At 42.3% G+C, this 24,279-nt stretch overlaps 1 protein-coding gene across 1 annotated transcript; it reads right to left on the reverse strand.

The window, feature by feature from the left end:
* Nucleotides 1-2,921: 2,921 nt before the first annotated feature.
* On the reverse strand, nt 2,922-24,279 carry TMIE (transmembrane inner ear). Its single transcript, XM_030482582.1, has 4 exons — nt 24,133-24,279; nt 20,799-20,916; nt 3,482-3,631; nt 2,922-3,028 (listed from the first exon to the last, which is right to left on the reverse strand). The coding sequence occupies exons 1-4, from the start codon at nt 24,277-24,279 to the stop codon at nt 2,922-2,924; spliced, it is 522 nt and encodes a 173-aa protein (XP_030338442.1).

The raw sequence follows: 24,279 nt of genomic DNA on the forward strand, positions 1-24,279 counted from the left end.
AGTCAGAGCCTGATGTACTGAGCTATCATCTCAAGCAGCAACTTGACATTTAAACACAGACCATATTTCATATATTTCTTATGGAAAATTTTTCCTTTGCTGAAGACCAGCAGAGTATGAAGTTTGGCAAAAACAAGTGGAAATGTGTTAAGTTTCCCACTACCTCCTTCTCCAAAAATCCCCAGCATAGGACTCAAATATGTAAATAGATAAACATGTTAACACAACTTACTTGATAATTAAAATCAGCCAAGATATAGCAATGACCTAGGAGTGACCTCAGCAAATGGAGGATGATGGGTCACCATTTAGCTTTCTTCAGCTGGCATCTAGGCTAAGTAAAATTATTTCGTGTTTGTCACAGGCTAAGGAAAGATAAGAGTGAACTGGCTTAGGAGGTGATTTGGTATGGGCCCTTGGCGACATGTCTCAACCCCTACTTGGAGCCACTGAACACCAATCTCTTTAAGCAGCCCCAAATGTCCCAATGCTATGGATGTCTGTAGTGTCACTTTCAAATTGCAGCAATGTATTACCTGAATTTATTATGCTTACCTAAACTATTCCTTCAGCGTGCACACTGTAAAAAGATATCCTTTGACCTTGGGAACTGGCAATTCATTTGTGCATACAAATGGGAGAAGAACAATATAGATTCTTTCTCACAACCATGGGGGAAATCCTGACATCTCATATTTAAAAAAAAAAAAAAAAAAAAAAAAAGAGGAAAGAATTATAAAAACCCACCACACTGTCTGCTTCCTAAACAAATATGGTAGGAAACAGGTAAACTCCCCAAAATGTCAGCTGGAGCAGCCTCAAACCAGAATACTTGAAGATCAACCAGGGCATGGACCCAGACAGTACATTTCCACCCAGAGCTAAGGCCAAGTCCTGCTTGTATTGCTCCCAGACTGGGAGACAGAGCACAAATGAATTAATTTGTATATAATGTTTTATACACTGAACCCTAAAGTCCATTTTATTTATGTCCAGTAAAAGTGCTTGCCATATACGACACTCAAAAAGTGCATGGAGACCTATTTGGCATTTTCCAATGTAACAGCTAGAATTTTCCGTCATGGTAAATGTGAAGTAGGGTAAAATAATACCAAGAAATGAGTGTTGAAGTGTTGTAACATATTCATGATTAATAGCATTTGACATTTACAGAAACCTTTAAAGCATTTAATGGCCACTCAGTAATTAAAATCATTCAAGTAATTTCTCTGGCCTTGATTGGGCCTACGAGGAATTGTCACAGTATAAGTATATAAATAGTCAACAAATACATACATTTTATTTTATGACCACATCAATCAAGGTGAATTGCCAAATGTCAGTGGGGCAACACAGCAGAGCATCACACTCTGTGCAGATGAAAACAACAGCACAGAGATGAAGCCCAACGATTTGCATACTTTCCATTGTACTGCTTAAATCATGTAGTAAAACTTTTCTGGGCGTGGGGTACACATTAATCTCAGAAGGAAGTCAAATCAGTGGGTTTGATCACACATAGCTTTTGCATCTAACAGATTAGGCACTGACAGCTGAATCAGTCCTTTGGGTCCCCAAGGTTGGAGACATACAGGCATTTTTAAGGCACAATTTACCTCTTCTCCTTTAGCACCTCCCCTAGCATGAAAGGAATCACATCCTTCTTATTTTCCACTGGGATAAAGTCTAAACAACTAGTGCTGATGCAAACTTCCCCATATATGTGGATAACGTACTTGTGGACAGATGACTCCCATCCCAACACCAGATCTTTCAGGGCAATTCGGGCAGGTTTATATCTGCCTAGTCCCATAGGACTAGAAGCTTCAGAGAACATGTGTTCATGAGCAATTACCAGACATCAGCAGCCACTCAGCAATATGCCACTCACCAGCCTCCTACCCTGTCCTATGCCATGACCAGAATTCTAGGATTCTCAAAGGTCAAAGGGTGATCAATGAGTCAACTTAAACATTTAATTGGATAAATGTTTAGGTAGTTTTATGGTGTAGCTGACTTCCCATAAATTGCTTTCTCATGGTAATTTATTAATGAATTCATGATGCAATAATTTACCAGGGTCTGATTAAATGTACACCAAATAGCCAGCCTTTGGATGGAATACATGTACATGTTCATGGGATGTACAGGCTGCTTACAGGAGATCAAAATTTGTTAGCATTCTGGGGTGAAACAGCCATTCCGGTGCCCAAATACCCTTTCTGTCTTGTCTAGATCATTCTTCTTATCATTAACTTATTGGTTTTCCAGGAGTAACAGCTAGGCAGGAAGAAGATGTAGAAGCAAATGAGTGATTTGGCTTTCTGCTATCTAGACGCATGATCCTTTACACCCTCTGGGACCTACTGATAACTGGTCAGAATTTGGTCTTTTGGGCAGGAAATTGAAGTTCCTCATTCATGTAAGAGTGCACTAACTAGACCTTGAGATGACCTTTGACTTTAAAGGAGGTTGAAAGAATTTAACTGTATTGAGAAGGACTTATTCATGCGAGTTGGGTTCAACTCCAGAGAGTGTTCTGGCCATCCTCAGTTTATAATATAGGCATAGTCCAATGCCTGAATGCCTCTGAAATTCTGAGTTATGTGCAAATTCCTACTCTTAAGCACTTAGTTCTGTATTTTGCAGTATAGAACTAAATTTCTACAATTATGCTATCTGCCTCTTTCACCAGTTTCATGGATTGAAGCATCACATTTTGAGTTAAGGAAACTTCCAGTTTCTACAAAGCTACAGATCACAGGATTTGCAGAGGCACAGGGAAGAGAAAAAAAGTTCATGAAAAGGTACTGAGAAAACAGAGGTCAAATGCAGAAAGGGAACTGAGAAGCAGAGTCCAAGGTATGGTGGATCTCATCAGAAAAGAGAAGCCACAGACAGACAGACAGGAAGGCAATCCCCTAATTTCCTTGCAGGGCCATTTCATCTTCTTCTTTCACGACAGGCAGGGAGTTGAGAGGTCTGGAGTGGACATGACCAGAGAGAGTTAGGAGAGTTTCAGTAGAGCCTAGGGTACAGAACCAGGAAAGATAAGTGAGAGCAGCAGAGACCAGTGACAGAAATACTCTTGGCCATCCAAAAAGGGCAAGCCATTTATTGGTAGTGTGACACTAACAACTTTTTATTCCTGCTGACATCTCCCAACCCAGGAACTGGCCCTTAAAATGAATCAGACTCTCTGGAAATTTTAAACATGAACTTCAAAGGCATGACCCTGACTTGTACCAACAGAGAAACGGTTCCTTTCATCTAAGTGACAGTGCCTGCTGCCACAAATGGTGCAGGTTTAGTGCATGTGACTGTGAGGAGTTCACCAAGCCGTGGCAATATCTTAATGGTTGTGCCCAAGGAGCCACACTGATTTACCCTAAGGGAGGACCTAGCCCTTTGCATTCATTCATACAGAAAGCAATCCTAAAAGAAGACGTGGGTCTCATGTAGGTATGGGTATGGGAAGTACCTCCAGGGATCTCTGTCAGCTCGTTGAGTGGTGGCACAGTGTCCAGTTTGTCAGCATATGTCTTTGCTGCTTGCCGTTGAGCATATCGTGCCTCAATTTCTTTCTTTGTCCGGGGAATCCGGCACTTGAAGATACAGCATAGCGTGATAACTGGGAAAGGAGAGAGGGAAGCAGGAACATTCAGTTTAGTCAGCAGATTTCTGTCTAGTACAGGCTGGCCCATTTACAGTGGGGAGACAGCAGGAAGAAAAATTAATTTCAGAAGAGTTTCTTCCAGTAGGAATGATCTACATCTGTGGAAGTACCTGCCTGAGGGATATGGTCACACAGTCTAAAGCATTGAGCTACCTGGAAATAAAGAATTGTCACTCTTAGGCTGAACTGTGGTAAAGGACTGAGCATGTCCTTCCCACCAAAACCAAATGTAAACCATTGCCTTAAGCCATATATGTCAACAGTGTCTCTGAACATCAGAATAGCAACAATTTAAATTCATTATCTCTTTGGAAGTGACAGCAGCAAATAAGATGTACTGTCACCCCTCAACAGGGTATTATTGCTAGAGGTTCCTGACAATATGTCTTGGCTATTCATTTTTGTGGTAGGTAGATACTGGGATTGTGGGCCTTCAGCTGAAGAAAGAAATTAGGAGTTTGACATGAAAACACTGTAGACCCTTCAAAATAGATACAGAACAATAGCTCAATATATGTCTTAATTGACTTTCATCTAAAGCCATTTAGGGCAGGCAAAGAATTGAACCAGATCTCCTAAATCTCCCCATCATGAGCTTACTATTCCATCATGCTACTTTCCTGAGCTAGGCTTCTTTACATGACTTCGGGATGCAGATAATAATTTTACTCCTAGTAAGACACATTTTCCCTTCATGCTTAAACATATATGTTCCTTCAGAATTTCCATCTGCAAATCTAATCATGATTCAGACAATTCAATGTAATGAAATCATTACTGATGGTTTCCTAGACTAGGAATTCACAGACTTGAAATTTCCCAGACTCGGAAACTGGCAGTCATAAAATTAGTTGACCCACAGGTGATAAACACATGTCAAGAAGCATGAGATATCATGGTCTCTATGAACACTTGAGTTACTTTTCTGTGGGCATCCTTAAAATAGAATCATAGAATCATAGGATCATAGAATCATAGAACCATAGGATCATAGACTCATAAAATCATAAAATCATAGAATCATAGAACAGTTTGTGTTGGAAGGGACCTTCCAAGTTCATCTAGTCCGACCCCCCTGCGATGATCATGGACATCTTCAGCTAGATCAGGTTGCTCGGAACCACATCTAGACTGGCCTTGAATGTCTCCAGGGATGGTGCATCTACCACCTCTCAGGGCAATCTGTTTCAGCATTTTACCACCCTCATTACAAAAAATTTCTTCCTCACGTCCAGCCTGAATCTCCCCTTTTTTAGTTTAAAACCATTACCCATGCTAAAAAGTGTCTCCCCATCTTTCTTATAGGCCCCTTTTAAGTAGTGAAAGGCTACAATAAGGTCTCCCCGGAGTCTTCTCTTGTTTAGGCTGAACAATCCTCATAGGAGAGGTGTTCCACCCCTCTGATCATTTTTTGTGGCCCTCCTCTGGACCCTCTCCAACAGGACCATATTTTTCCTGTACTGAGGACTCCAGAGCTGGATGCAGTACTCCAGGTAGGGTCTCACCAGGGCAGAGTGGAGGGGCAGAATCACCTCCTTTGACCTGCTGCCACGCTTCTTTGGATGTAGCTCAAGATACAGTTGGCCTTCTGGGCTGCAAGTGCACACTGCTGGCTCATGTCAATCTTTCATCCACTGGGGTACTCTCAATCCCTTCATATCTGTCCTGGTGTGCTGTCGTCCTGGTTATACCAGAGAGGGACAAATTTTGGCAACGTGCTGGGGCTTGGCCTATGCCTACAGAGCCCTGCTCAACACTATCCAGCACCTTCAAAGGGAAAAAAATGTCTCTGGATCTGATGGCAAAGCAACAGACAACGCAGCTATGCCAACTACAAGCACTGCACCAGCTACTAAGCAGGAGAAAAATGACTGCTATAGCTGAACCCAGGACAGTATCCCAGCCTGTATTGATGCCGGAGGTTGCCCCGACCCAGGTGCAGGACCTTGCACTTGGCCTTGCTGAACCTCATGAGGTTCGCATGGGCCCACTTCTCGAGTTTGTCCAAGTCACTCTGGATGGCATCCCTTCCCTCCAGCATGTCAACTGCACCACTCAGCTTGGTGTCATCTGCAAACTTGCTGACAGTGCACTCAATCCTACTATGTCATTGATGAAGATATTAAACAGTACTGGTCCCAGTACAAACCCCTGAGAGACGCCACTGGTGTCCATCTAGGCACTGAGCCATTGACCACTACCTTCTGGATGCGACCATCCAGCCAATTCCACATCCACCGATCAGTCCACACATCAAATCCATATCTCTCCAATTTTGAGAAAAGGATGTTGTGGGGGATCTTGTCGAAGGTTTTACAGAAGTCCAGATAGACAACATTCATAGCCCTTCTTTTGTCCACTGATATAGTCTGGGGGATTCTTCTTTACTAAATAAAAGCTCAACTTTCCAACCTACCCAAGTTCTTAACCTCGTTTACACTTTGTGGAAAGGGGTTCTGAAGGCAAGCAGAGCCTTGTGCTTGGAAAGATGTTGTGTGAGCAGTTTTACATGTTCTGTTTTCTATTTTAACTGGAGTTCCCCCATGCCACATTAACCCTATAAGAAAGGAGCAAGCATCCAACTTCCTGTACACTTCAAAAGTTGAGTAATCTCCTCTGGCTTTATATTACCATGAGCAATGTATCAGACCTTTGAGACTAATCCAAGGAAGTGAGAGAAACAATCTGTACTTTTGGTTCCAAGTGTGAGCATTTCTCATTCAATAGGAGTAAAAAAGTATTGCAGATGCATTTACAACACCAGCACATACACCAGCTGCTGTAAATTTTACTCCCTAAAAGTTTGTCCTGTACCTGTCCAGTCTCTCCTAAGTAAAGAGGGATCGTGTTAACCAGGAACAAGCTCTGCAGGACCTCTCCATCTCACAAAAGAGAAAAGGAAAGTAGTAAAACACCTTTCTCAGTGTTTTGCGGTTAGCGTAAAGCTACCAAATGTAGCAGCTCCTATATCCCTTTGCTGAATTTTGTTGTCAAAAGTATCACTCACTTTAAACAACTTGCTGCAGAGGTACTGTAGTGGAAGCATACTCAGGGCCATCTAAATGTCACAACAGGACAAGACAGCTGAAGCTGAAGTGAATTGCCTAAACCAACATGAAATTGTAATAACCTGTGATTGGGGAAGCAATCAAGATGCTTTTATCCTTGCTCTTCCATGAGGGTCAGCAATAACAACAAGCTGAAGGTAATTGAGCTTTTACTTGTCTTACAAAAGGAAAGCAAGGTACCCATATAGCATTATTGGCAGCACAACGCTGTCAGCTTGCAGGTGGGTAACATATCACATCTGGAAAGCACACAGCTGGGTCTGCCCTGCTGCTCAGGGCAGCAAGACTTCACTGTGCAGCTGTCCATACAGCTACAGCAACATTACAACAAGCAGAAGGCACAGACCTTTTCAGGCTGGCAGACAAAAAAATACCCAGTAGATGAGCAAGGACTCAAGGCAAAGTCAGGCGAGACATAAGTATGCATTTTTAACAGGGACAGCAAATGGGGAAACAATTTACAGGAGAGGATATACAGGAGGGTACGTGCTTTTTCTCTAACCACTTTAAAATCAAGATCTATTGTTTTCCTAAAAGCACTTTGAAATTCAGCTAAGCCAGGAAATCCTCTACTCACATTTGAGAAAAATTTGTCAGGCAAATTCGCACCATATTTCCTGGAGACTGATAAAGAATAAGACTGTCAGCTTTCAAGTAAAGCACAGAGAGATATTGGTCAGTGCCCTTGAAAGTCAAGGACAAAAGGTCTGCCAATGTCACAGTAGTTGGCTTAGCCCTACAGGAAAGAATAGAGGTTGTTGTATCTCTCACAGTTCCACCTCTTTTCAATTACTAAGGACAAAAATGGTAGTTGCTACATGATAGTCATGAGCTGGGCTCTCTGTTAAACTTTCTAATGGAGATGAAGCACTACACTGAGGTACTGGGGACTTATGTTGTCTTGGGATGTGAAATGATTCATAACCAGCCACTGGAGCAAGAGGCTTATGTGAAAATAATGCAGTACTACTTTTATTTCCATCCCCTTTGCAAGCTGTGCTTAGTGTGAGGCTCAAGCCATGCATGGGCGTAAGTATCGAGCTGACTACCATTATCTTTAAAAAAAGAAAACCCATGCCACTTAATAAGATTCAGGATTTGGTATGGGAGCTTTAGGAGACTGAAACTGATGCCAGGATCATTTCATAGCATTTCATTGCTATGGGAAGTTACTGTCTGCTAGATATCTTTGTTTTCCCCTCCAGGTCAGACATAGGAGACAGAGTGGGTGGAATTCATCTGCTCTGGTTTGTGTGTCCCAAAGCTAGAGCTTACAGCCTCATTCACTCCAGGCTCCCTTTATCATTGATGGGGAGAAAGAAGCACCTCCTCAGGGTGAATAATCTCATCTTAAAACAAAATGAACTATTCTCTGCAGCTGCCTTTCTCTCCATTAACTACAAAAAGAGATTGGAATGACCAGTCTCACAGAGGACCGCGGAAGAGCTGTGATGCCTGGAGTGAGAGTCAAAGGCTGGACAATGTGCCCTAGGACTTCCCAAATGGTGTCAGAGATCTACATAGGTGTGCGAATTGTTCCTTCAGTTAGAAGAGCTGAATCTCATACTATGGAAGATAGGAGAGAGGTATTTGTTGCATAGTAGAAGTTTGGAGCAATCTTAGCATCACTTCTTTTATGCCCAGCAGATATATTAAGTTTTCTCCTGCTTCAAATCAGTGAGATTATATTTGTACCACCAATAATTTATTCATCAACTGAACCACAAAGCAATGTAATCTGTAATGATTCCTGGGCCTTTTCTGATGTCAAGGTTAATCACAGAATCACAAAATGGTTTGAGTTGGAAGCGTCCTTTAAAGAGCATCTAGTTCCACCCCCTGCCACGGGCAGGGACACCTTCCACTAGACCAGGTTGCTCCAAGCCCCATCCAGCCTAGCCTTGAACACTGTCAGGGATGGGACAGCCACAGCTTCTCTGGGCAACATGTGCCAGGGCCTCACCTCACAGGGAAGAACTTCTTCCTCACATCTCATCTAAATCTGCCCTCTTTCAGTTTAAAGCCATTTCCCCTTGTCCTATCCCTACCTGCCCTTGTCAAAACCCCTCTCCAGATTTCTTGTTGGCCCCTTTAGGCACTGGAAGCTGCTCTAAGGTCTCCCTGAAGCCTTCTCTTGTCCAGGCTGAACAAGCCCAGCTCTCTCAGCCTGTCTCCATAGCAGAGGTGCTCCAGCCCTCAAAGCATCTTTGTGGCCTCCTCTGGACTCGCGCCAACAGCTCCATGTCCTTCTTGTGTTGGGGCCCCAGAGCTGGATGCAGAGTGGAGTAGAGAGGCAGAATTCCCTCTCTTGACCTGCTGGTCACGCTGCTGGTGACAGGACATGGTTGGCTTTCTGGGCTACTAAAAATATCCATTCCTATAAGGTAACAGATCAAGAATTGGACTGCACTCTTCCATGAGAGTTAAACATCAAAGCAATACTCTTACAAAAACTTAATATGTGACATGGCATCAAGGATTACAACATAAAAAACTCACCAAAACAATACTGAAAATATCCATGAGGGTTATATATACTATGAAAGTACCTTAAAAAGTTTTTGTTTGGGATATGAATATGTGCAGAACATTAATTACAGCTGGCAGGCAGACGACTTGACTTCAAGCCTTGAATGGCTGTTTTATATTATACATTCACCAATCCTCTCATTCCCCAGGTGAATGCTTTAATCACACTGCTATCAAACAATATTTAATTTCATTCTTTTATGCTATGGCTGTCCTTTTCCTTTCCAGGATTTCAGCTTTCATTTTAATTGTTGAGAAGGCTTCTAAAATGCAGCCTGAATAAACTATTACCTTAATGCCTGTCTGATGCTACGGTGAGCTTGAAGCAATCTCTGTAAGATGTATCAGTGCCCTAGTAACATGACAGAAGGTCCATAAAAAATATCAAGGTGTGAAATGGTGACATCATTCATGGTTTCTCTGCTATCAAACCACATAAAGCAGAAGAAGAAACATGCTATGTGACAAAACATAGCGGAGTCATTTTCAATTCTGTCAGTTTTCTTGGCTTTTCTGCAGTAATAATATACGGCCTTGTGATGCTGTGATAATTAGCCTCTCCTGTGAACTGCACAATTAAAATACAGGCTTTTTCTTCTTCAGTAACATGCTGTGGATTACTTTGCTGTTGGCCTTCTATAAATCATTTTCTCACTTTTTTTTTTCCTTTTCAGTTATCTGACACACACAGTTGAATTCAGCCTCCTATTCTGAAGGAACATTTCTGTTTTAAATTAAAAAGTCGGGTCTGATCCTGCACATACTGTTCTCGTTCTACACTGCAGATTCAAGCTGACAACATATCAAATTATTGTTCATTGTTTCTGCCAGTCTGATCACGTGAAATGTATTTTTTTATGAAGGAAACAAATAGTTGGTGGTTCTTATGAAATGGGTATTTTAAAGGAGTCAACATTTTGCTATGATGACAAAAGAGGTATTGTGATATATTTTTATCCTTCAGCATATACTAATAAACCCTGACTTGAGAAATAATGAAGAACTCTGAGGCTTGCTCCTTTCTGGATTTTTAGCATGTTTTCATTATTTTTACAGGAGGCAATATCTTCCTAATATTCATATCTAGTACTATTCAGGTTGGAGGAGCTGAGAAATGGCCCCCAAAACCTTTCATCTGGAGTACAATAACAGAGCAAACGCTAAACACTGAATTTTTGACCATAAACAGTTAGATGCTTGTGATCAAGTAACGGGTGTGTGTTTACTCCCACTGGCTTAAACTAAAATATTTTGTTTTGTAATTGAAACAGACCAAGAGCATATGCAAAAGACCATGGAGCTGTATCGGCTTAAACCACATATCCATGCGGCCAAGTTACCCAGTTCAGGGTCTCTTTTTAGTTTTCACTTCAGTGAATTTAGCTCACCAGCATTAACACAGTTACTTCTAGATTACCTGGGCAACAAATTAAAAAAAAAAAAAAAAAAGGTGAAAAAAAGAAGGAAAGAAATAACTTTATTCTCCTAGGAGCTGGGAAAGATGTAAGTGAAATACCTTCTCCAGAGACTGCTTGGTGTAATGTTACAGCAAAGCCATGACTGACTATTGAACAGTTTTATAAACTGAATGGAAATTGGTTGCAATACACAGTAGGTTTGTTCCCTTTGAAGCTGAAAAATAAGTCTGCCAATGAAGCATTTAATTAACATTTACCAAAGTAGCCTGGGCTGCTCTGAGTTAATTAGGCAGCCGTTCCACTGTCAATAATGCAAGCAATTAATGCAGATGTATTCAAGGGCAAGTTAACAGCAGCACTGGTGTTTAAATGCTCTTTGAGAAGCCTTGAGTTGCTTACTATGTGACTACAATGATGCTTTAAGGGAAGAGCTAGCATATTTTGGCTGTTCAAGCTACTCACAACAGTGTTAACAGTTGTGATAATGCAACACTCAATGAGGGCTACTAAACTTTTCAGAAAATTAGTTAGTGCTTGGGTGGGTGCTTGTAGGACTGGTCCACCTTGAGCGCACAGATGTTCACAAGATGCTGGTGCCTGAAACACCTCATTTAAAGACGTCACTGCTGTTACTGGAGCTATTGCTGAGATAATAGTGCCTTGGAAGAGGTCCCTGAGCTGGGCTGCAGGAGAAGGAGGCTTTCCCTCTAAAGAGTGTGCAACCACCTACAGGGCATGTAACTGCATCCTGGCTTGGGATCAGGTTGCGGCGACGCGGACTCAGGAATTGCTTTCTTCCAGAAAACAGGGAGACATAGATGGTAAAAATGTTAGATTTAAAGTTCAGGTTAGAGATTAATTAGATGCTTCCTCAAGAATCTTCTCAGTCCTGTATTTTGTCTCACTTTAAGGCTGTTCTTTCAATGGAAATATAGCACTTGGATTAATGTACTGATTTCCTAGAAAGCAAAAATAGGAGACGAAGAATGAAGAGATTGAGATTGTAGTCCCAACAGCTGTGACAATATTACTTCAAGCAAAACATGTTTTTAAATATGTCCACCTTTGTAAAATGCCCTGAGGATATGCTGAAAGAACTGCTGCGAAGGGTCAGGGCCACTCCAATATTTGTTCAGCCATCAAGCTTAACTACGCCTCTATACACGAGGTTTCCCTGATGTCTGGAAACAAGGGTCTGTCCACACCACTAGATCACATCATCTGACACACACATCACAGATTATTATGTTTGATCAAATCCCACCTTACCTGGGGAGAGCTATTAAGGGCTGGAGAGCAGGGCAATGTTTGATCACTCTCCCTGCCACATTTATTTCTCAAATTCTTATTTGAATTGAACTGGTTTTAATTTCCAGACTCTGCTCTCTCTTCTATGCAGAAAATAAGAAAGACTTTCAATACTGGTTTTGTTTTTTGTTTGGGGTTTTTATATATATTTTCTTTCTGAAGTCCTTCAATGCTGCAATCATGTGATCTTTTGATCTTCTTTCCAACAAGCTAAACAAAGTGTGATCACTGAGACTCTTGTTTGAAGACCTTTTCCCAGGCATCGAACAGACATGAGGACTTTCAGCTTTTTTTTCCCTGCAAGCATTTGTTTTTTCGTCATTTGTTTTTATCCATAGGCACATGCATCTCACCAGGACAGCATACAGAGATGAAAAAATTTTCCTACCTCTCACTAACCCACACTAATACACTCAAGTAACTCCTTACTGCAGCATCATCCTGAGCTGCATTGCTTAACCAATTGCTCTGATAATACTACTTTTTACTAATCGTAATCTAGTCACTGAATGTTTGTTTATTCAGCAGATGAGGTCTATATTCCTTTCTCCCAGCCATAGATCCTTGCTTCTGCTGTTACACACTGTATTTTGTTTGAACAGATTCAGCCAACTCCCTGCATAGCTCCTTCTACCACCACACTACTTTTTTTTTTTTTTTTAACTTTTTTTTCTTCTTCTTCTTTCTATTGGCAAGGAGGATAGCTTTAACAGCAGCCACTTTGCATTTATTCTGAGCTCACCAGTGAAAAATATGGGTTAGAGCTGGACCTCTCATCTTAACAAATGTTTCCTTAGGAAATTTTGGTCTGAGCAAAGTTAGATTTCTGGGCTAGGAAATGTGTGGGACAAAAAGAAGCAGGTAGTCACTGGTAGCTCCCTGGAATGTCCCTGTAGATCCAGACAGGTTACCCAGGGCACTTGAGGACACAGGTTGTCTCATCCTTAGGTAGACATCTAAAGCAAACAGATAAATTATTCCCACTTACTCTGTTACCTCGTCACTCCAGATGCCTACACGGAAGGCGTCTCTAGATAGGTGGGATGAATCATAGTGACAAAGTCCGTATTAGCTGTTTTGTCTGGCACTCTAAGCTATTAATTAGCACAAGCCCTAATTAAAAAAAGCTCCTGATTGCTTATGCTTTCTGGGGGTCTGTTATGCCTGATGCAATAGATTCTAAGGCTAAGGTGACGCTCTTTAATCTTCTTTCCCTACCACCCCATCTTAAAGGCTGGGAGCAGGAAAGAGATTTACCATCCCAGGGAGTGAGAGGTTTGGGACTGAACCCTCTCCATTGCTAGCATGCAAGGAGAGGAGCTGTCACAAGGAGGAGCCAGCACTGCAGCTCTGTGAGGCAAGATCTAAGGATGATTGCTTCATAACAAGGAGAAATACCTCTTGTCAGGCATTTATTTAAAAAATGGGCAATAAGCTGGGCCTGTCATTTCTGTCAAACTGGAGCTAGCAACAAAACCCATGATCTCAACTCCCACAGCTAATCTTGTGACTTGGGAAAATCAAAGCCAGATTTGGATCTTCTCTGTGCAGCTCAGACCTCTCTACCCTCAGACCTCATGTAGTCCTACAGATATACACAGATTTCAATACATAAGTAACTGGAAGCAACGTACGGCTGCTACCTACATTCAATTACACCAGCTGAGAAGCAAGGATATGGGCTGTTATTTACCCTGCCTTGGGAATCTGCAAAATCCCTATTGTTCGATGTTAGTTGGATTTTGTGTGACATAGTGGCTTGCACCTGTTCTCCACACTGGGTAGAGAAAATGCACTGGAGCAGGATCATGCATGAAACTGGCAAAATGGGAATTAAATTATGATGGTGTGTTGAAATAACAATAGTAATAATAAATCAGAACATGAATAGTTAACCAATGGGTTTTCCCAGTACAGTTGCAAATCTGACTTTCACTTTCAAACCCATAAAGCCATACAGGAGTTATATTTGTTTGTGTCACACAGATCTCAAGAACACTTGTACCTTGTGCACTGTGCCACACAGCAAAGCAGCCTCTCCCCACAGTCCCCATCTCTGATGCCAGAGTCCACCTGTGCCCTCCATCACTGCATTGCCTTGAGCATGAATGGTCAATGAATGGACAAAGTAGATTAGGCTTCCAGCTGGTGGTAACATCCACACAGAGGAGCTGTTTCCAAGCCCCACTATAGTCCAACACTGCAGCTTTTCCCCTTGCAGACTCCAGACACAGCCACTTCTATGTGACCCGATAGGTGTCACATTTAAGAGACGCCAGCCTGAGGCAATGGCATCTCCAATTCTTTTTAGCTGATAGGGATCAGAACAACTAATTTTGTAGTAGCCTTGGGCATGTGTGTGTTTTTGTGTGTGTGAGCATAAAGAACAATGGAAGTTTAAGATAACATTATAGTACAAAATAAGAACAGCATAGGTTATTTGTTATTAAAATAATCAACAAGAAAGAATATTTACTTGTTATTAATTGGAGTACTTAAAAAAAAGGGTCCTTTATTTGTAAAACACACTTAACTTCCCCTTAAGCACCACATTTTGTGCTCAGCTTGAACTACATATACTGGTGCCAATAACTTTGGGGGCTCTTTTGGGCTATTTTGTAGGCACAGAACTGCAGAGCAGCTCTAAACCAGAAGGAAATGTCTCATCTGTGGTAAGAGATAACCATGTGTGAGCTTGGGCTGAGGGCAAAAGAGGGGATCAACCTGTTGTCTCTATGTAAGACCCACCCCTTGTCCTTGAATCCATCTGTGCACCCTGCTGAGTGTTTCTCATATGCCCAGGTGCTGGTGATGCAGTGTTTGATGATAGACAGCTAAAGCCTCTGTCAGAAAGCACCATGTGAAGCATCCTTGGGCCAGCCTAAATTATCTGTGCCTCACTGGAAATTCTGCACATTAATAGAAACATCTGGGTAGTTTTGCCATCCAAAAAGTAACGGTTATTTAACAGTGTAAATCCTTTGCCTGACATTTATACTTCAACACCCGCAGCAAGTTGGTAAATAAAACCTCTAACACTTCAAATTAAAATGAGCTCAGTTAATTGCATTCAAGATGTTTAACAGCTTTGTTGGTGTTCATTAAATAATACTTGATTCCTGGGAACATGTTTGTTTAGCATAAGCCTACCTCCTTTGTACTCTGACATTATTTTATACTCCTAATCTACCCTCTTTCATTTTAAAGCCATTCCCCCTTGTCCTGTTACTACATGCCCCTGTAAAATGTCCCTCTTCAGGTTTCTTATAGGCCCCCTTTAGGTACTGGAAGGCTGAATCATCCAAAAGTATCATCCAAAGCCAACTTGGTTTTCAGTTTGAGTTGAGAACAAGGCATGAGCTCATGCCTGGAACATGGCAGTGGGATGCAGCAACAGCTCTCTCCAACCCCACCCCATGTGGGATCTTCCTGTTACAGTTCCATCCTAACTTCTCCCTCACTTTCTCCATTCAACAAAGTACAGATTCAAATGGATGAGGGTCTTCCCCTCCCTGCGGTACCTGACATCCATCTGGTTAATGCTCTATATCAAGGTGCCACAATACAGGAGGAAGATTCTAGGCAGTAGCTGAAAGGCATTGCTTCCTCTTCTCAGCACTGTCTCTACTCCCATCATCCTCTTCATGCTCTCTCCCCTCTGTTTATGCTTTTCACTCCAGAGGGATGTGCTAGCAGGGATGTCAAAGCATTTTGCCCTTCATCCATACAGAGAAATTGGATTGCTTCTGCAAAAATGAGTGGGGCATTATTCAGGGAAGTGCCACCTGCATCCTCCCTGGTGGGCTGCTGTCAACAGACCTGGGGGTGTACTTAAATAAGAAAAACATCAGACCTTAAAATCAGAAAGGAAGAGGAGCAGCCCACAGGGCTGCCTAAAAATGTTGATGGTGGTTGTGATGTCAAAGAAAAAGGGGAGTCAATGGAAATCACACTGGGCCAGCCTTAGGCCAACTGCTGGCTTCCCCAGCGATGAATCAGGACCACCTCCCCATCCCATCACAGCAGTTCACAAAGGGTAATACTTCTGGTGCAAAGTCCTCAGTCTTTGTGGATGAAACAGGCTATGCAAGATTCCAAGATTATGATTCAATGTGTCATATCAGGGCAATAGTTCCCTATTCACAGCTTTCAAGGGACAGTGGAGGGAAAAAAAAAAAAGGAAGAAAAAGTGAGACCAAAAAATCGGACAGCAGTACTCCTGAGTGAATCAAATACCCCCAACAGCTAATCCCATCTTAGTTGCTTTCCAGTTGCCTCATCAAAGTCTCCCCAACAAAAAACAAAAAACAAAAAACAAACAAAAAAAAACCCAAAAAGAAACACAAATACAATCCTTACCTCTGCTCATACCTGCAAGGGGTCTCTCTTCTTATCAACCAGCACTCAGAGGAGCAATTCAGAGCAGCTGAACTATGCCAAGTGCTGAGAGGCCGCCTTGATAAGGATTTTAAGGCGCACTGTGGGAACACTTACTAACATAACGGCCGCCTTTTCTCTACCTGATTTACCTACCCAAAAGGGAAGGTTTCCTTTAACTAAGGACAAAATGATTGAGCTAAAATCTTGGAGGCAGAAGAGCAAAAGTGAGTTGACCTGCTGCGTGTGGTACTTGAGAAACTTTTTTTCCTAGTCCCTACCTTTATGAATTTTCCCTGTAGAGGCTGTCTGATTTAAAAATGAGTTCTTGTGCGTTCTCCAGTTGTAGCAAAAAGATTTGATGTTCCTGACATTTTAGTAGATAAATAAGAATGTGCAATGATATACACATCCAAGCGAGTTATGCCTCCAGCATCTCCTGAATAATGCTCTGTATGTGCTACTAAGTTCTATTTTCTACTGTGGGCTTGTTTACTCCCAAAGTTTTGTTTTTCTTATGAAATGTCCTGTCACAGAGCAGAAACAAAGGAAAAAGACAGAGACAAATGGGTCTGGCAGTGAGATGCTTTCATGTGGCACCTGAGAAAGTTGACTATCAGTTGCTGCAGGAAAGAGATTAAAACTTGCTGTTAATGTGCATGCAAACATTTAATCTCTTCTGGTCTCTAGCTGGGTAGAGCTAGGAGTTGCCCCCTTTGGTTTGTAACCTACCCAAAAATCTTCTTATGAGTTAGATCTCCCCTGAGACTTTTTACCCATTTGAGCGGTGTGTATTGACATATAAGATGCCTTTATGTAGGGTTTTTTATTTATTTTTTTCCTTTAATTAAACAAGGAAGTGTCAGAGACTTTTGGATTTGGCCTTTTTTTTTTTCCCCATTTATTATGTGATGATGCCATCTTGTGGAAGTTGCTAAGAGCAAGATTTGGAAACATCATCTAGATCATATCTATATTTGCAAGTCCTGTCAACTCAGCTGGAGCAGGTTTGTGGGGTGGAGGAGCATGGAGGATCTGCCATCCACATGGTATATTTCAGGTGGGACACCCTAGTTTAGTGCTGTGGCTTCCCTTGGGTATCTGGGATCATGCCTTTCTGGAGTAACTATCTTTTATTTCCATTTCAACTGAAAGCTAGCCAGTTCAAGTGTTCCACAATCACCCACGGTGAAGTAGCTAGGGGCATTAACTTTAAAAGCATCTCAATTCCTCTCATTCTTATTTGCTCCTCACCTGAATTCACATGACAAAGTAGTCACACCCTTAAAACCTTGATAACAAGGTGACATGGTAAGCCAATGGGATCACATGCAGGCTCTAGGAAGCCTTGGAAAGGATGCTCTCTTGTCTCCTAGTGCAGAGGGTTAGTGCTGCTAGAAGGCTATGCCCACTCTCTGCCCTGACTGAGAAGGTGCTTCTGGAACCAGGTAAAAAGAAGCCATATTGAAGCTCTTCTCCAGCTGTTGGCCCATTAGAAAACTAGAACATTGCCTAGTTTTCTGGACTGATACCAAGGCAACCTCCAAGAGCTCATTCACAGAAAAACCTGTGTCTGCTCCTGAGAACTAAAGCTGGGGAACCATCAGTGCTTTTGGGACAGCAAAGCAAAAGAGGAGGATGATGTTTCTGGAGCAAGATATGAGAAGCTGGTGAGAACTGTCTGTATGATTCAGTTATTCATTAAGTTTGAACTTGCCTTGTTTTGACTTGGATCACTGACTTGGTTAATAGTTGCTGTCTTCACCAAATACTTACTGTTTTCATAATGCTGACTGAGCTGGTATCATTGCTTTCAAATCCCCTCTGCTCATCAAAAGAAAGCTTCTTCAAACAAAAAGGCTGTAACAGAACAGTAGAGCCGTAAACCGGCTCCATTACATGCAGTGGTGTACTGAACCTATTTGTCACACACTCAGCAAGCCAAAACCCTGTGATCACCTAGAAAATACTTTCTTACTCCTCCAATAACATTTATCTGTAGCAGGCTGACATAATGGTTTGATTTTGTTGAACTACCTGTGTATGTTAATGGCAACTCAAACCTTGAAGCAGATGTTACTTTATTGAATTGCACATAACCTATTTGCTTGCTTGTCTAAACACAGATCCTTAATAGTATTTTAGCTTCTCAAAATTCACTGCTTTCAGCACTTTAAATAACTAGGCTGCAACTTTCCTTCTATGTTGTTTTCTATAATATATTTCATTTCTGGACTGTCACTTAAGTAATTTTCATGGGTGTTTGGTTCTTGCTACTGATGTTTTTAGGCAACCAAAAAAAACTTCTCTTTTTTTTTCTGCAAGCAGTGCACTGTCTGATATGGTAGTTTGTCATAACAGGAACATTTCCATGCTTCTAATCCTAAATAACCTGGTATTGACAGAGCCAATTTCTAATGAACAATAAAACAGACACACAGGCAAAAATGTATGTGCAATTTGATGCCCTAAGCTAAATAAACCCCTTCACCAGTCTACTTGCATTCTAAAGCTCCTGATGTTAATTTTGATGCCTATTTCACATGGTGTATGGAGTCATTAGGGTTAAATACTTGGCTGTCTTTCCTTGTGGAGTTTCTTGTGGTTGTTTGCAAAAGGGTGTTGTGGCATGTGATGAACTAGCATAAGCTTCATTGATGGAGAGCTGTAGGAGTAGTTATCCCTCAGATTTTGGGTGCAGGATGTGGTGTTTGCCCAGAAAGGGCAATGAGGGGAAAAGAAAACAGAGGAAAATGCTTGTTCTTGCTTTGAAAATGCAAACTTCTGGTTTAAACAGAGCATAGGAACATAACAGGAAGGCTATCAGGGAAGGACTGATATAGGCCACCTACAGCAGCCAAACAGATGGCTGTAGCAACAAAAATTGACTTTATTCCCTCAATATCAGTGGAGACAACAATACACAGACTGCTGTGCTCTTTGATTAGATTAGGGCTACATCTAGATGGGGGTTAGCAGCAAATTAAAAAGTAACTGGGAGCACTAGAAATTAGTTCCCTGCAATACTAAGTTTTAGAGCTGGCCCAGCAAACTTGTGTTCTAAACACCAGCTGCTTGTAGGTCAAGGCATCACCTGTGGCTGCTCTCCATCAGAAGCTTGAATGTAGCCACTCTGTTTTGGAGAGCGCTTATCACTTATGATGAATGAGAGCAAAATTGGTACAGAAAGCACTCAAGGCCTTCCTTCAGTTGCTTTAAAATGCTTCATTGCTCCACTTGTGAAATTAATTTTAACAAGCAATTAGGGCCACTAAGCACCACGCAGCCACTCGCTCACCACCTCCCACCCCCCCATCTCTCCCTGCCCCTTATGGGTAGATATGAGTAAGGATTTGAGGTGATCTCTGAGTTGAAGGGATTTACTTTCAAGTACTGCTGACAGGTTCTGTCCCTCTGCTCATCTGTCCCTAGCAGGAAAAAGAAGAGGTTTAAGGGAATCATAGATGGGTTGGTGCAACTTTGTTTGCTAGAAGAAATAAATCAGTTACTTTTAAGACTGTTGTAAAGTGTATATCAAGAAGACAGGAGATCAATTTATCATGTTTGCATAGTATCAAACTGGTCTATTTTCTTATATGAAGTTATAGTTGGCTCAACGAAAGAGCAGAAGATCCTTCCTTTGAATTTTGATGGGGTTATGATAGTGTCCTAAGTGATGTTCTCATAAGGAACATGATAGTAGTTTGCAATGCACAGTGAAGCTGGCTTTCACTCTTCCCAGAGAGTGAGCTGCAAGAGGATGAAGCTGGATGGAGACACTCAGGTGGGGAATTGGCCAGATAGATCCTCCAAGTATCTGATCCCATCCCACTGCAGTAATCAGGTGTGAGCCAGTGGTTTCCTAGTGTTTGGGTCCAAAACAAAGGAAGGTTTTGAGTCCTGAAAGCCCTGTCTAAATGAAGTTGAAAGTCTTGGCACCTGGAATAGGGGTTAGGAACCTTAACCCCAGATCTGGGTGCGACTGCAGACCTCTTAAGACTTCTTATTGCAGCATGTGGGACACGACCAGAGGAGGTCACATATAGGTTGTATGCTTGTGCAACAGGGCAGGACCATGCCTGTAACATGGATATGGGCTTGAATGTGGTACTATAGCTGAACACAGCCCCACAGTGTGCCACAGCTGTGGCACAGCCCTGTAGTAACTCTTCTTCTCTGGGATGCCACCAGCTAGGATCAGAATGTTACAGGAGGAAGCCACAGTGGCCCATCTGTGGTTCCTTCACAGACCCCACCTGCCTCTCCCTGCTGCAAAGTCCCCTCAGTGTGTACTCCTGTGATGCCAGAGACCAAAAAGCCTCAGCCTGTGACCTCCATGGCCACCTGGCTTGTAGTCCTCCAGGAACAAGCCTTACTTTGGGTGGTGCTGTGGTTGGTGCAAGGCAGAGAATTACAACTTACTGACTGCCAGGACAAAGATGGCAAAGATACCAATCACCTGCCAGAGCCGCAGCCCCCAGATCACCACCGTCTCCGAAGTGACAGGGTCCGGTTTCTTTTTTGGGGGTTCAGTGGTGGCCTGGGAAAGAGGGAGGAAAAAGAAAAAAAAAAAAAAAAAAAAAAGTGGTTTAAGATTTGCAATGGTTCCTAAAACAGTCAGAAAGATGCCAACAGCACAGAATGTGGTAGACCCTGGTTTGCTGCCCCCCAGCGTTTTGGAGACTTCAACAAAGAGCTTGTATCTAAGGCTTTTGCCATTTTGAAATTTATCTGAAGAGTTGTCAATTTTCATGATTACAAAGCAAATATTTCTGCCGTTCTTTCTTCAAGTCTCAGCTTTTTCTGTAAAGTCCATTTCCTGGGGTCAGGAGGAAATTTCTTATATTTTGCATTCCTATCTTTAAAAGATAATTTTAAGACTGCCGGTTCCTTTCACACTTTCAGGCATATATATGTATACATGTATATCATGATCTGGAAAAGAGTAGTAGAGGACCAAATGCCTCTATTCCTTAAAAATATCTTTATTTTTACGATTAAGTGGACTTTTTCCACCTGTAAATGCACTTTTTTCTTTAAATTTATAATTGTTCTGAGGAAGTTAGTTTATTAGCAGTGTTCTCCATTAAATAAGTCTCAAAATTAATTAATAATTAAAATGAAGCATAAAACCTGAGAGCGCTCTGGTATTTTTCTTCATTTATAAGCAGTACCTTTTTTTAAGAAGTCTTGCTTCTGTATTTTGATTTACCAATGACAAGTTTGACTAAAGAAACCTGCTCTTAAGACGTCTTGTAGATGTTGCATCAACTTTGCTTGTCATTCAGGAAAACATGTCTTAATCAGTTATTTGGAATAACAAGGAGATCTTTGAATTAAATTCTGTGGTTTGTACTGTATCAAAGGTCAGAAAAGATGTGATAATGTCCTGTTCAGTGCATTTCTTCAAAATGAGAGGGGATTTGGCTACATAAGGGAGCATGTCTGATGCAACAAGAAGAGCACTCTGATTTCCAGCTCTTGAAAAGACTCTAGAACTGAAGTGCAAGGGGCCAATGAGAAAACAGGTGGAAAAAAAAAATTGTAAGAGGAGCCTTATTTTGTGAAGATGCTGATGTGAGCTTGCCTTATGTGGTTTAGTGATGGTTTAGCTAGTATTGCAGACGAGGTGTTCAATACAGCCTAGGTTGGATGGGGCTTTGAGCAACCTGATCTAGTGGAAGGTGTCCCTGCCTGTGGCAAGGGGCTGGAACTGGATGATCTTTAAGGTCCCTTCCAACCCAAACCATTCTAGGATTTTATGAATTGCAACCTCAGCTCCCCTCAGCTCCCCTAACTATTGAGTAGGTCTTCAACATCTATAGGTCAAATAGCCTTACAGATACCTGCCTTTGGCAGAAGAAACTTCTCTGGAGTGACCGTTTAGATAGAAATCTGATGGCCCCCATGGTAGCTAAATGTTGGGCAAACAAGGTACCTAAGTCTTATTGCTGATCCAGTCCTTAGTTCTTGTGTGTGTCTGTTCCCCATCTCTGAAATGGGGTTGAACATGTTTCAAAAGCGTGTTAAAATTTACTAGTGAAACAGGTTGTTTAGACCAACTCCTGTGGTCCCAGTTTAGTTATGATATAGTAAGAACACACATACCAACATGCAGCATTTATTCCCTTGATTTATGGCTTCAAAAATCAGAGGTTAATAACCCCTCACTGCTAATAAACTTCACGTTATGATGTGTTTTGGTGCAGCAAATCACAGAATTAAAACCCACTAGTGATCTTACAGGAGGGTTGTTAGCAAAACACCTTTATTGCCTTATATCTGAACATAGGACCTGATCTGAATTGGCAATTGCCTTTTGATAGAAGCTGAAAACACTTAGATTCTTAAAAAATCTCCTAAGCAGGCTCATCTGACTCCCTGTGGTGTCCTTCCATTCTCAGCCCATGAAAGTGCTGTTAAAACACAGCTGTAATGGATATCACAGAGTGAATTGAAGCTACTCTCCAATTACTTGCCTATTTGTGCAATACAAACCATATTTTAGTCTCTTCTTAATGTATGATGCTACCCAGCATGTCTGGAGTGCTCTGTCTCCCAGGGGCATGCTATTCAGAATCCATCTGTGGCAAACAGGACTGCAGTCTGAGCCTGTCTCTTCCAAGCTGTCTTGGCTACCTGGCCACACCACATGGCTGTGGGGCATCTAGTGATCAAAAACCAGAATTGCTAAGGTGAACTAAGGAAGAGGGAAAGGCTAGCCAGAGTGGTGCCATCTTGTACAGGAATTTAAGATAATTAAAGAGGCAGGAATGTGTGATACTTGACACTGAAACATCTCCGTTTTCAAATGTAGGATTTCTTTTTACTCCTTACAAAGCATCCAGAAACAAAGAAACTGAAGAAGCTGCAGTAGACACCAGCCCTGGGGTGGGATCAGGGCACTGGTTCAGGTGCAGAAAATTTTGTCTCATTAGAAGTGCAGAGATCTTAGTTCCTTCTTTGGATTCAGCTTTCCTGCCTTCCTACTGATCCCAGACTTAATCTCTATGGTAGCCTCAATCTGCTTCACAGGAGACACTTCCATTGCAGTAGCTGGTACAATTTTGCCATTTTGTGAAGCTCTGCTCTCCAAAGAGTGGATCTTTTCTTCCAGGCTTTTGCTTATGGACAACTGGGAAAAGGAGACAGGTATTAAGTGGGAAACTGGTAAAAAAAAAAAAAAGAAATTTTGGACCTTCTGATGGAACTCTGCATATCTGGATAAGTCTTGAGTGCACATCAGGAAGGGGAAACAAGACAAACAGGGATATGGTTGACGTTAATACTGCCTGAGTTATGCTAGATGGGAGCAGAGGTGAAGGAGTAGTTGTGTAGATCATAGAATCATCAGAGAATCATAGAACAGTTTAGGTTGGAAGGGACCTTTAAAGCTCATCCAGTTCCAGCTCCCTGCCACGGGCAGGGACACCTTCCACTAGAGCAGGTTGCTCCAAGCCCTGTCCAACCTGGCCTTGAACACTGCCACGGATGGAGCAGCCACAGCTTCTCTGCGCAACCTGTGCCAGGGCCTCACCACCCTCACAGGGAAGAACGTCTTCCTCAGATCTCTTCTAAATCTCCCCCTATGTCAGCTTAAAGCTGAGATAGATCGAGTGGAGGCAAGGCAGCAGCCTGGGCCGCCGGCTCTGGATGGGCTGCCGGCACACGCCGCAAGTGTCCAGCAGGTTGAGGGGGACCACCTCCCCGCCGTGCCCTGCCGGCTCTCAGCCTCGTTCTCCCTGCTCAGCGCTACCGCTCCGGTGCGATCCGCCGGGCAAGGCCCCCCGCCACGCCTGCTACTGTCGCTGCTGCCTCTTCCTCCACCGGCAGCTGACGACGCGCCCAAGGAAGGCGGGGCGGCTCCGCTGCCCGCGCCGCTTCCCTCGCTCGCTCGGTCCAT

The sequence above is a fragment of the Strigops habroptila genome, chromosome 1 (assembly GCF_004027225.2).
Source record: "Strigops habroptila isolate Jane chromosome 1, bStrHab1.2.pri, whole genome shotgun sequence".
Lineage (NCBI taxonomy): Eukaryota > Metazoa > Chordata > Aves > Psittaciformes > Psittacidae > Strigops > Strigops habroptila.

Bases quoted from the DNA above. Each gene is read 5' to 3' on its own strand.
- TMIE (XM_030482582.1), bottom strand. From the start codon at position 24,279: ATGGACCGAGCGAGCGAGGGAAGCGGCGCGGGCAGCGGAGCCGCCCCG. The intron at 20,917-24,132 runs GTAGCGCTGAGC...CCTCTTTCCCAG, and splicing joins CGGCGGATCGCACCGGAGCG to GCCACCACTGAACCCCCAAA. The intron at 3,029-3,481 runs GTACTTCCCATA...TCTGTACCCTAG, and splicing joins GCTGACAGAGATCCCTGGAG to GCTCTACTGAAACTCTCCTA.